A 13,231-nucleotide genomic window follows, 5' to 3' on the forward strand; every position below is an offset into this window, starting at 1 on the left:
CTCAAAAGATTTCGGGAATACTGTACTTTGTCCTAGCAGTCCCTTTTTGGACACTGAGGTACAATAGCACTTTGGAGCATAGGGATGCTATAGTTTAGTGATTCCATATGGTAATATGTAATTCTATGGTATGGGGCTCTGTCTCTCAGAGAAGGGTGCGCATTCTCATTGTTTTGGTGTACGATTTATCACAATTTATCGATCACACTTTTGATAAAAGCTGGATGTCAAAACAAATCACTACCACACCCCCCCCCCCCCCCTTTGCAAATTTCCAAAGATTTGTTAAGATTTTAAAATGAATACAAGCCATGAGGTAATGCATTTTTTTTAAAGCATTTGTATCAGTACTTGGAGCAAACAAAATATTTGCCCCACAAAAAAAAAATCATACAGACGTTGAATTTAAAACAATTTATGAAATAATTCCTCTATTTAACTTTAATTTTTTTTAGATATTTTTTTTTTATATGTCCTGTTTTTGTATAGTATGCTAATTTTCTTAGCGCTAAAATGCAAGAACCTTAATGCTAATAATGTAGCATATTGCCTTAGATTGTCTGTTCCCGTTCTTGTATATTATAAGGCTGTCTGTATTATATTTGTATTGTGATAATGTACATTATTAAATGGGTGATAAATCAATGCTCAACACATCTTGGTTGGTGGCGATGTCACAGTCTCTCTCTCATATCTGGGATTGGTTTTAAGGCTGTATTTGCATAATTCCATTTCCCCTCGTCACAGAACTGTTTGTCAGGTCGGACTGTGTGTACGGAAAAAAAACGATGCAATGGGATATTGAAGCAATATTGTCATATATTCTATGGACTTTCTGGAGAATGAAAGCTTTGTTGTTAACCACTGCTCTGAGACGGATTCTTCCAGCCGTATTGTTCACTAGAAACATCACACTGTTTGTTCGCTCACCCATCACCGTTTTGTAATATTTAGTGTTGAGCATTTTATTAAAGAGTTAGGTATACCGACAGAAGTTTAAACACAGTTATATATGCAAGTTGTTAACTAATAAGGCTTCAGCTGATGCTATTTGCAATTTTAATGTTGAATAATACCATTGTAAATAAAGAATTCTGTTATTGCAACATTGAATGTAGTCCCTCTATATTTTATATTTTAATATATTTGTATAGATGCTGCACTTGTTTTGAGGGGAGATCTTGCAAGTACACATTTCACTGGTCTTTTATCCATTACATTTGCTCACCTCCTGCATCCTCTCGCCTTCTTTTGACAAAGGGTCAAAGGTAATCGAGGAGAGGGGAACGTGGATGAAAATGCGACCGTCCTTCTCCACTTCCGCTTCATTAGGCAAATTACGTTTCACAGGGGTGGATCCCAAAACGAAATGTGTAAAGTCATCAAAACAAATTAAGTTACTTGTCCAGGACATTTTATAGTTACAAATTTTTTTTTTTTTGCGTATTGTTTTCAAAAGTGTGCATGTTTTTAATCCTCTGACGACAAAAAAAGTAAAGTTGATTTAAAGGGAGTGTGACATATTTGAAAATTGTTCCACGGTCGGATACACATCAGTTTTCTCGATGAAACGTGCGAGGAGGACCGCTTTGACGGAAACAGGAAGTTTCGGTGCAATAGAATAAATGCCGACAGGTAAAGTGTTCGTTTGACGTGGTGGGATCTTTTTTTATGTCGGTAAAAATTAATTATGCAAACAAAACAAACAAAAAAATGGCGGTGGAAACGCCTTTATGCGCAAATATTGATGTAATAACCATCATATAGAAGTAGAAGTATTATATTTGGAGTCGAGATGATTTGGTGTGTGGTAGTTCCACTAAAACTCCGGAAACCAAGCCGTTTATGAGGCTGCAGATTCAATAATTTATGATGAACTTCACAGGGTGGTGAAAGTGCACGGTGATCTTGATGCTAATTTCAAATAAATGTCGAGGGTCTTATTCTGGTGACATGCTTCACTGCCGTTTGACAAATAAAAATATTCCCTCTCCTATCCATAATAATCTCATCATATAGACTGTCCAACCCGCGCTGTATCTGCGAGCTGTTGGTTACGGAGCGCATGCGCCAAAACCACATTAGGCACATTTGCTAATTAAAGTAACAGTTTTTGTGACAAACTGTTGGTAGAGTTGAAAATGAGATGGAAACATATTTTTTTTTATAAAAACGTACATTTTGTGTGTACAACTTTATCATACACTGATTTTTATCCGCAAAAAAAGAACATTTGGTGGAAACACCACTGGTGGGGAAATTTATGCAGATTCTAGAGTTATTCGCATGAAAATCTGTCGGCAATTGGATGGCAAAACCTAGCTAGTGACATGATGATTGGTGCTTAGCTGCCAATTAATAAATAAGAATTATCTTGCTGTTATCCATCTCATCGGATCAACGTATCAAAGAACTGTTGTTTAGAGAGCTTGCGTGAAAAACCAGATTGGGAAAAGTTTGCCATTTATCGGAACAATTTGTGTGACAAAATCACTGACAAGAGTGTAAAATGCAATGGAAACACATTAAACCTTGGTTTTTTTTAAATTTCGTACATGAGAACTTTAGTGCAAAAGCGGGGTTTTTTTGTGCACCACGTCATCACGCACTACCTTTTAACCACAAATTCGTTTTGATGGAAACAAACTTCTGGTTGGAAATATTGAAATAACTCAAATCCGCATAAAGAAAATATGCGGGTTTTTTCCCCCACCAGTGGTGTGTTTCCACCAAACTGACTTTTTCAAATAAAAATCTAAAGTTCAGCATTAAACCTTTGGATGGTTACTGATGAGGGTTTTTATGGTCATCTGAATAATTCCTTAAATTATTATAGGAGGGTTTCCCTGCTGTAACCAGCAGGTAGCCTAGTGGTTAGAGCGTTGGGCCAGTAACCAGCAGGTAGCCTAGTGGTTAGAGCGTTGGGCCAGTAACCAGCAGGTAGCCTAGTGGTTAGAGCGTTGGGCCAGTAACCAGCAGGTAGCCTAGTGGTTAGAGCGTTGGGCCAGTAACCAGCAGGTAGCCTAGTGGTTAGGGCGTTGGGACAGTAACCAGCAGGTAGCCTAGTGGTTAGAGCGTTGGGACAGTAACCAGCAGGTAGCCTAGTGGTTAGAGCGTTGGGACAGTAACCAGCAGGTAGCCTAGTGGTTAGGGCGTTGGGCCAGTAACCAGCAGGTAGCCTAGTGGTTAGAGCGTTGAGCCAGTAACCAGCAGGTAGCCTAGTGGTTAGAGCGTTGGGACAGTAACCAGCAGGTAGCCTAGTGGTTAGAGCGTTGGACTAGTAACCAGCAGGTAGCCTAGTGGTTAGAGCGTTGGGCCAGTAACCAGCAGGTAGCCTAGTGGTTAGAGCGTTGGGTCAGTAACCAGCAGGTAGCCTAGTGGTTAGAGCGTTGGGCCAGTAACCAGCAGGTAGCCTAGTGGTTAGAGCGTTGGGACAGTAACCAGCAGGTAGCCTAGTGGTTAGAGCGTTGAGCCAGTAACCAGCGGGTAGCCTAGTGGTTAGGGCGTTGAGCCAGTAACCAGCAGGTAGCCTAGTGGTCAGAGCGTTGAGCCAGTAACCAGCAGGTAGCCTAGTGGTTAGAGCGTTGGGCCAGTAACCAGCAGGTAGCCTAGTGGTTAGAGCGTTGGGCCAGTAACCAGCAGGTAGCCTAGTGGTAAGAGCGTTGGGCCAGTAACCAGCAGGTAGCCTAGTGGTTAGAGCGTTGGGCCAGTAACCAGCAGGTAGCGTAGTGGTTAGAGCGTTGGGCCAGTAACCAGCAGGTAGCCTAGTGGTTAGAGCGTTGGGCCAGTAACCAGCAGGTAGCCTAGTGGTCAGAGCGTTGGGCCAGTAACCAGCAGGTAGCCTAGTGGTCAGAGCGTTGGGACAGTAACCAGCAGGTAGCCTAGTGGTAAGAGCGTTGGGATAGTAACCAGCAGGTAGCCTAGTGGTTAGAACGTTGGGCCAGTAACCAGCAGGTAGCCTAGTGGTTAGGGCGTTGGGATAGTAACCAGCAGGTAGCCTAGTGGTTAGAGCGTTGGACTAGTAACCAGCAGGTAGCCTAGTGGTTAGAGTGTTGGGACAGTAACCAGCAGGTAGCCTAGTGGTTAGAGCGTTGGGCCAGTAACCAGCAGGTAGCCTAGTGGTTAGAGCGTTGGGCCAGTAACCAGCAGGTAGCCTTGTGGTTAGAGCGTTGGGCCAGTAACCAGCAGGTAGCCTAGTGGTTAGAGCGTTGGGCCAGTAACCAGCAGGTAGCCTAGTGGTTAGAGCGTTGGGCCAGTAACCAGCAGGTAGCCTAGTGGTTAGAGCGTTGGGCCAGTAACCAGCAGGTAGCCTAGTGGTTAGAGCGTTGGGCCAGGAACCAGCAGGTAGCCTTGTGGTTAGAGCGTTGGGCCAGTAACCAGCAGGTAGCCTAGTGGTTAGGGCGTTGGGCCAGTAATCGAAACATTGCTGGATTGAATCCCCGAGCTGACAAGGTAAAAATCTGTCGTTCTGCCCCTGAACAAGGCAGTTAACCCACTGTTCCTAGGCCGTCATTGTAAATAAGAACTTGTTCTTAACTGACTTGCCTAGTAAAGTAAAGGTTACATTTTAAAATGAACTCGGTGCAGGTTTTGTTTTTTGCCCCAGCTGGTAAAAAAAATGTTTTACTAATCATCAAGCTTTGATAATTTGAATCTTAACTGATAAGTAAAGTAAAGGTTAAATAAATAAAATAATAAAAATTAAAACTTGGTGCAGGTTTTGTTTTTTGCCCTCGCTGGTATTTAAAAAAAGAACGTTTTATACTAATCATCAAGTTTTGATAATTTCATTCCGCTGTGTGTTAGAGCTACAACCAAAACATGCATCCTTAATGGTCCCAAGGACCGAGTTTGGGAAACGCCGGTTTATAGGCTACTGCAAACACTTACGCCTATGGATTTTCTTCCCAGTGGCATAAAAACAAGACTTTACCTTAATAGTATTTTTATTAACGGAATTAGGTGCATTTATACATTATAAAAGTAAGCAACATAATCGAATATTAGGATTTCTGTGGCGACGTTTTTTGTTGTTGTGTTTTTTTAAACTAATGTTTTATAGGCAATATCCTCATCTTCCTCATTTATCAACAATAAAAGAAATGAGGAACATAAATCGAGTTGATGTTTGATTTTTAAATTAAAGTTGTTGCTCGCAGTTTGGTTTGGGCTAACTGTAAGCCTAACAAAATACTTTTTTTTTTTTTTCCGACACGTTTTTTGCATTTTTAATGACAATGTAAAAACGTCTGTGTGCCTGCATGCGTGTTGTAGGGGGGTTGTAATCGTACCGTGAAAAGGTGAAATCCTCCTGGGGTTTGAGACGGAATGACCCGAGCAGATCTCTGACCAATAGCAGACAGAGACTAGAGTCCGTTACACTTAGCGGTTCTGTATACAGCCTTCTGTTCAGTAGGACACAGAACAACAAACACACACAGACACACAGGAAGTATCCTACTGCTCCGGTCTTCCTCTCTACTTTACCTTCATAGGATTATAGATTAACAATATGCCAAGCATATATCAACAAGTGTTGTAGACAAATATTCGGTTGTCTTTTCCAAAAAATATATTTTTTTAAATTTGGAACGTGGGATGGATTCGACTACACCAACTTCAGACGTATAAATAATCTCCTTTGAGGTAAGTCAGATATTTACGTTTTATATTTCGCAAAAAAAAAAAAAAATGTTTTAACTGGTTTGAAATGTTACGATATTATTATTAACCTACTATGTGTAAAATCACTTTCAGGCAAAATATTTCCTTAGGCCTATGTTTCTTGTAATCCTCATCACTTTAGTTTCTTATTTCTATAACCAATATTATACAGATACATTAAATGGAGTTCCTTATTGACCCTATTGTAACCCGTTAATAGCCATTGAACCGGGTTCGCCCTATAACGCCCTATAACACCCTAATGCTTTTTAAAGGAGTGGTGAGTTGTGATAGCTTCATTAATGTTGACCTCTGCCGCTGACCCGGTGTTCTTTTAATTTGGGTGTCGTGACCCTGATTTGTCTCAGATAACTGCTGACTACCACCCACCCACTACTCGCCCTGTGACAGGGGGGCCACGGCACCTACAACTCATCCTGCTCGTTTACAGGGATGCACAGTCAAGTACCAATTTAAAGTAGTTTACTTTTGCAGGCACAAGCACCCGTTTAAATATATTGATGAATTTCCGTTGTGTATTTTTGCGAACTGGATTTTTTTTTTCTCCCAACAGCTGGTTTTAGATTGTAGACTAATTTCTGTGAATTCAGTAGGATGCTGTAGGCTAAGTTCTGTGAATTCAGTAGGATGCTGTAGGCTAAGTTCTGTGAATTCAGTAGGATGCTGTAGGCTAAGTTATGTGATTTCAGTAGGATGCTGTAGGCTAAGTTATGTGATTTCAGTAGGATGCTAAAAAAAATCATCGTTTTCGTTTGGTAAAAATCAGTGCTCTCCATGGAATATGTTCGTGAATTTGTAAAATGACGAAAAATATGTGTAGCTTTTCATTTAATTAGCATTTAGGATTTTCTAAATATCATTTTCTACAGAAGTTAGATCTTGTCAAATTGATGTTGCTAAATAAGATTTATATTATTGCCCAGTAGGTAAAAACAAAAACGTTTCATATTGTGCGATAATTGAAATGCAACATTTTATTTCGTTAATTGATATTCCATATTGTGGATTCACACAGAAATATTTTGATTGAGAAAATGTTCATGATTACAATGTTATTCTCCTAAATATGATCTAACAAACATACGCAATTTGTTCGTTACCTAAATATATTTACTTTATTGCTAAAGGATTTGATTATGTTCCCTATTTGAAATCTGTTTATTAATCTTCAAAAATACGATCAACTAAACTAGAGAGGTATATTTTCATTTCTGAAACGAAAATATGTCAAATATATCTGGAGATGGAGCTAAAATCTCTCCATTTGTTTCTCTCTCCAGGTAGAATAGCTCCACCATTCCGATTCAAATCATCTCAGATCGGCTCTGCCTCGTCGCCTGCTGTGATGTCTGTTTCCAGCATCCCCGCCGTGAAGGACAAGCCGTTCCACTCCAACCCCCTCAAAGGCAGCCCTGTCCGGGGCTCGGGTTACTACGCTGCCCCGCTGCCCGGAGCTCACCATTACATGGACATCTTCAGGAGCTCTCAGCATCCCCTCCACCCGCTCAAGTCTCTGGGACGGCTAGTTACCGACACCCAGACAGTCATGCCGTTCAACTTCACCGCCGGTAACCCCTCATTCTTCGGCCACGGCGGCCACGCTGTTAACGTGCTCCACGAACAGATTTTCAACGTCTCGAACATCCCGTATTTCAATCGGATGATACCGGGAGTGGGACAAACGATTTACTCCAAGCACGGGGAGCTGGCAGCGGCGACCGAGCACGTTACTGGGCCGTTATCAGACTTCAGCAGTCCCGCTTCGAGCGAGAGGTCTTCTGTTCACTCCGTGTCGCCGTCCAAAGCAAGTTTGTTCCACCTCAGGGGAACCGAATTATCATCGAAGAAAACGCGCACTTATAGTTTCAGTGAGGACGATCTGTTCACGGTGTTGTACGGATATACCGGGAGACAAGAGCAGAATACCGGTCACGCTATCTCAGGAATAGCCCTGACCGGAAACTCAGGTAGACAGATAAAACCTCTTCCATATCCCTGTCACACAATTACCTTTGAAATGTTATCGAAACTGGGTCATTTATCTTAAAAAGCAAACGTGTGTTATTGCTTCAGCTGTCCTAACAGGTTTATGGCAGTGTAACAAGTTTAAATAATTAGATGCACTACAACTGTAGCAATTTGTAAGTCGCTCTGGATAAGAGCGTCTGCTAAATGACTTAAATGTAAATGTATCGCATGATATTGCTAATTGGGGCTGGATATTCTATCAGTTCATATAGGCACTAATTCTGTATTTCTAGCTGGGATTTGATGATTATAGATGTATTTACCTTAGTCTATGTGTATGACTATTTAAAGAATAGTCTATATCAGGTTTATTCTATTTCTGGAAAAACAGTCCATATTGTCCGTCAGTTGTGTTTGATTTGTTGAGGCATTAATGTTCATAATTGACCAGCAGCAGCAGTGTCAACGTTTAACGTTTTTTTTGTTCAACAGTTTGTAACAGCGAGCTACTCACCTTGAATACTCAGGCGCTTGAACTTCCAGAAGGTAGAAACTCTCTCAATGAAACTCAAAGGGCTTTATTGGCTTGGGAAACATCTCTCTCTCATTCTCTCGCCTACCTCGCCTCTCAGTCTCTCGTTCTCTCTCTTCCTCTCTCTCTCGTCTGTCCTCTCCTCTTTCACTCTCCTCATCGCTCTCTCTCTCTGCTCATCTCGGTCTCTCTCTCTCTCCTCTTCTCTCTCTCTCTCATTCTCTCGCTCCTCTCTCTCTCATCTCCTCTTCTCTCTCTCTCTCCTCTCCTCTCCTCTCCGTACTCTTCATCTCCTCTCCTGCTCTCTCTCTTCTCTCTCTCTCTCTCGTCTCTCTCTCTCTCTCTCTCTTCTCCTCTCAGCTTCCTCTCTGCTCCTCTCCTCTGCTCGTCTCTCTTCTTCCATCTCTTCTCCTCTCTCTCTCTCTCTCTCTCTCCTACTCTCTCATTCTCTCTGTCTCTCTCTCTCCTACTCTCCCTCCTCTCTCTCTCTCTCTCTCTCTCTCTCTCTCTCTCTCTCTCTCTCTCTGTTAGAATGTTCTGTCTGTACTTGTGAAGTTGTGTAAAAGGTGTTCAACTTTAACGCGTTTTCAAATGTGACTTCCAGAGTTAACTATCCAACAGACTAGTTACGGTAGTTTGTCCCACTACGGAGTTTTTGCGGTGAAGAGCGCCGTCACCAAGGGAACCCGGTTCGGCCCGTTTCAGGGGAAACTGGTCAATACGAGCGAGATCAAAACATATGACGACAACACTCTGATGTGGGAGGTCAGTTTAATTGCTTAATTAAGTGCAAAATGTTATTTATTTACTGTGAGCTAAAAGTTGTAACCTTTTTTGTGTTTTTATTTGGTGAGTAAACCAGCTGTAAATATAAATATAGTCCTAATACGAGACGCTAGATTACCAATTAACTGTCAAACAACTTGTATCCACATACATTTTCGTGCAATATAACAGGCGCTTAACAACATTTTCTCTGTGTCCTTTTAATCCAGGTGTTTGAGAACGGCCGGTTGAGTCACTTCGTGGATGGCCGGGGCTCTTCCGGTAACTGGATGTCGCTGGTGAAGTGCGCGCGCTTCCCGGAGGAGCAGAACCTGATCGCGTTACAGAGTAAAGGCCAGATCTTCTACGAGGCCTGTAAGGAGGTCCAGCCGGGCCAGGAGCTGCTGGTCTGGTACGGGGACTGCTACGTTCAGTTCCTGGGGATTCCTCTCACTCTGAAAGACTCGCCTGAGGAAGGGAACGTTATGCTTCCTCATGAAGGTAAGGACATGTAATATACAATCAGAGAATCAGAATTATCTTTATTCGAATAGAATAACTTTATCTTCCCCGGTGGGAACTTTATTTGTGGAATATATTTTTTACGTAGATGTCACAATGCTGTAAAGGGTCTTATTCTCTTCTCTTCTGTATTATATTATTATATAAATATACCGCGCGTGTTTATCTGTAGAAGCAGCCTTGTCACTGAAAATCCACCACGGTTTTTCCTGATAACATTTCGTTTTTATTTCAGATTCTGGAGAGGGTTTTAAGTGCGATCGGTGTGGCAAAGTGTTCGCCTATCAATACTACAGAGACAAGCATCTGAAGTACACGCGCTGCGTGGACCAGGGCGACCGGAAGTTCCCGTGTCACCTCTGCAACAGGTCGTTCGAGAAGAGAGACCGACTGAGGATTCATATCCTACACGTTCACGAGAAACACCGACCACATAAGGTAAAATGCTAAACAATGACTAAATAATACGAGTGGTGGTGAAAAACAGCTCAGTTTTGCATTAGGCTACAGGTCTACTTTCTCCCTAAATCTCTAGTTTGTTTTATGCCTAGTCCTTATATTTTACCCCCCTGTTCAGTGGTAAATAACAGCACATTTCCCATAGGACCTACTTAATGTCTGCTGATTTCTCTAATCTCCCCTCTCCTCTCCTAAATCTGTAACTGAACGGTCACTCAAATCAAATGTTATTTGGTCACATACACGTGTTTAGCAGATGCTATTGCGGGTGTAGCGAAATGCTTGTGTTTCTAGCTCCAACAGTGCAGTAATATCTAACAAGTAATATCTAACAATTTCACAACATATAACCAATACACACACACACACACATCTAAGTAAAGGAATGGAATGAACAATATATAAATATATGGATGAGCGATGTCAGAGCGGTATTGACTAAGACACAGGTACTAAGGTACAGTAGCGTACTCGGTGTTGTATACGACAACATTTCCCCATACTCAACATGTCACCTGTCTCTTCACAGTGTTCGGTGTGCGGAAAGAGTTTCTCTCAGTCCTCCAGTCTCAACAAACACATGCGGGTGCACTCTGGAGAGCGACCCTACAAGTGTGTCTACTGTAACAAGGTAAGCGAAGAAGAACAGCCTGTGTCTACTGTAACAAAGGTAGAAGAACAGCCTGTGTCTACTGTAACAAGGGTAGGAGAACAGCCTGTGTCTACTGTAACAAGGGTAGAAGAACAGCCTGTATCTACTGTAACAAGGGTAGAAGAACAGCCTGTATCTACTGTAACAAGGGTAGTAGAACAGCCTGTATCTACTGTAACAAGGTAAGGTAGAAGAACAGCCTGTCTACTGTAACAAGGGTAGAAGAACAGCCTGTATCTACTGTAACAAGGGTAGAAGAACAGCCTGTATCTACTGTAACACGGGTAGAAGAACAGCCTGTATCTACTGTAACAAGGGTAGAAGAACAGCCTGTATCTACTGTAACAAGGGTAGAAGAACAGCCTGTATCTACTGTAACAAGGGTAGAAGAACAGCCTGTGTCTACTGTAACAAGGTAGGGTAGAAGAACAGCCTGTATCTACTGTAACAAGGGTAGAAGAACAGCCTGTATCTACTGTAACAAGGGTAGAAGAACAGCCTGTATCTACTGTAACAAGGTAAGCGAAGAAGAACAGCCTGTGTCTACTGTAACAAGGGTAGAAGAACAGCCTGTGTCTACTGTAACAAGGGTAGAAGAACAGCCTGTATCTACTGTAACAAGGGTAGAAGAACAGCCTGTATCTACTGTAACAAGGGTAGAAGAACAGCCTTTATCTACTGTAACAAGGGTAGAAGAACAGCCTGTATCTACTGTAAAAAGGTAAGGTAGAAGAACAGCCTGTATCTACTGTAACAAGGGTAGAAGAACAGCCTGTGTCTACTGTAACAAGGTAGGGTAGAAGAACAGCCTGTATCTACTGTAACAAGGGTAGAAGAACAGCCTGTATCTACTGTAACAAGGGTAGAAGAACAGCCTGTATCTACTGTAACAAGGGTAGAAGAACAGCCTTTATCTACTGTAAAAAGGTAAGGTAGAAGAACAGCCTGTATCTACTGTAAAAAGGTAAGGTAGAAGAACAGCCTGTATCTACTGTAACAAGGGTAGAAGAACAGCCTGTAACTACTGTAACAAGGTAAGCAAAGAAGAACAGCCTGTATCTACTGTAACAAGGTAAGCGAAGAAGAACAGCCTGTGTCTACTGTAACAAGGTAAGCGAAGAAGAACAGCCTGTATATACTGTAACAAGGTAAGCGAAGAAGAACAGCCTGTGTCTACTGTCACAAGGGTAGAAGAACAGCCTGTATCTACTGTAACAAGGGAAGCGAAGAAGAACAGCCTGTCTCTACTGTAACAAGGGTAGAAGAACAGCCTGTATCTACTGTAACAAGGGTAGAAGAACAGCCTGTATCTACTGTAACAAGGGTAGAAGAACAGCCTGTGTCTACTGTAACAAGGGTAGAAGAACAGCCTGTATCTACTGTAACAAGGGTAGAAGAACAGCCTGTATCTACTGTAACAAGGGTAGAAGAACAGCCTGTGTCTACTGTAACAAGGGTAGAAGAACAGCCTGTATCTACTGTAACAAGGGTAGAAGAACAGCCTGTATCTACTGTAACAAGGGTAGAAGAACAGCCTGTATCTACTGTAACAAGGGTAGAAGAACAGCCTGTCTCTACTGTAACAAGGGTAGAAGAACAGCCTGTATCTACTGTAACAAGGTAAGGTAGAAGACCAGCCTGTCTCTACTGTAACAAGGGTAGAAGAACAGGCTGTGTCTACTGTAACAAGGTAAGGTTGAACAGCCTGTGTCTACTGTAACAAGGGTAGAAGAACAGCCTGTATCTACTGTAACAAGGTAAGGTAGAAGAACAGCCTGTGTATACTGTAACAAGGTAGGGTAGAAGAACAGCCTGTCTACTGTAACAAGGGTAGAAGAACAGCCTGTATCTACTGTAACAAGGGTAGAAGAACAGCCTGTATCTACTGTAACAAGGGTAGAAGAACAGCCTGTATCTACTGTAACAAGGGTAGAAGAACAGCCTGTGTCTACTGTAACAAGGGTAGAAGAACAGCTGTATCTACTGTAACAAGGGTAGAAGAACAGCCTGTATCTACTGTAACAAGGGTAGAAGAACAGCCTGTATCTACTGTAACAAGGGAAGAAGAACAGCCTGTGTCTACTGTAACAAGGGTAGAAGAACAGCCTGTGTCTACTGTAACAAGGGTAGAAGAACAGCCTGTATCTACTGTAACAAGGGTAGAAGAACAGCCTGTGTCTACTGTAACAAGGTGAAGGCTATTAGAAGTAACAGCCTGTGTCTACTGTAACAAGGTAGGTAAAGAACAGCCTGTGATCTACTGTAACAAGGGTAGAAGAACAGCCTGTATCTACTGTAACAAGGGTAGAAGAACAGCCTGTATCTACTTGTAACAAGGGTAGAAGAACAGCCTGTATCTACTGTAACAAAGGGGTAGAAGAACAGCCTGTATCTACTGTAACAAGGTAAGGTAGAAGAACAGCCTGTAGTCTACTGTAACAAGGGTAGAAGAACAGCCGGTATACTGTAACAAGGGTAGAAGAACAGCCTGTATCTACTGTAACAAGGGAAGAAGAACAGCCTGTATCTACTGTAACAAGGGTAGAAGAACAGCCTGTATCTACTGTAACAAGGGTAGAAGAACAGCCTGTATCTACTGTAACAAGGGTAGAAGAACAGCCTGTATCTACTGTAACAAGGGTAAAGAA

General features: G+C 42.1%; 1 protein-coding gene across 1 annotated transcript; it reads left to right on the forward strand.

Moving 5' to 3' along the window:
• The first annotated feature begins 1,124 nt into the window (after positions 1–1,124).
• LOC115182243 (PR domain zinc finger protein 14-like) lies at positions 1,125–11,007 on the forward strand. Its single transcript, XM_029743870.1, has 8 exons — positions 1,125–1,635; positions 6,966–7,652; positions 8,146–8,199; positions 8,790–8,950; positions 9,181–9,451; positions 9,708–9,910; positions 10,461–10,562; positions 10,999–11,007. Exons 1-8 carry the CDS (start codon positions 1,626–1,628, stop codon positions 11,005–11,007), a joined length of 1,497 nt encoding a protein of 498 aa, XP_029599730.1. The 5' UTR covers positions 1,125–1,625.
• The last annotated feature ends 2,224 nt before the right edge of the window (positions 11,008–13,231 follow it).

Source organism: Salmo trutta, unplaced genomic scaffold (genome assembly GCF_901001165.1).
Source record: "Salmo trutta unplaced genomic scaffold, fSalTru1.1, whole genome shotgun sequence".
In the NCBI taxonomy this organism is placed as follows: domain Eukaryota; kingdom Metazoa; phylum Chordata; class Actinopteri; order Salmoniformes; family Salmonidae; genus Salmo; species Salmo trutta.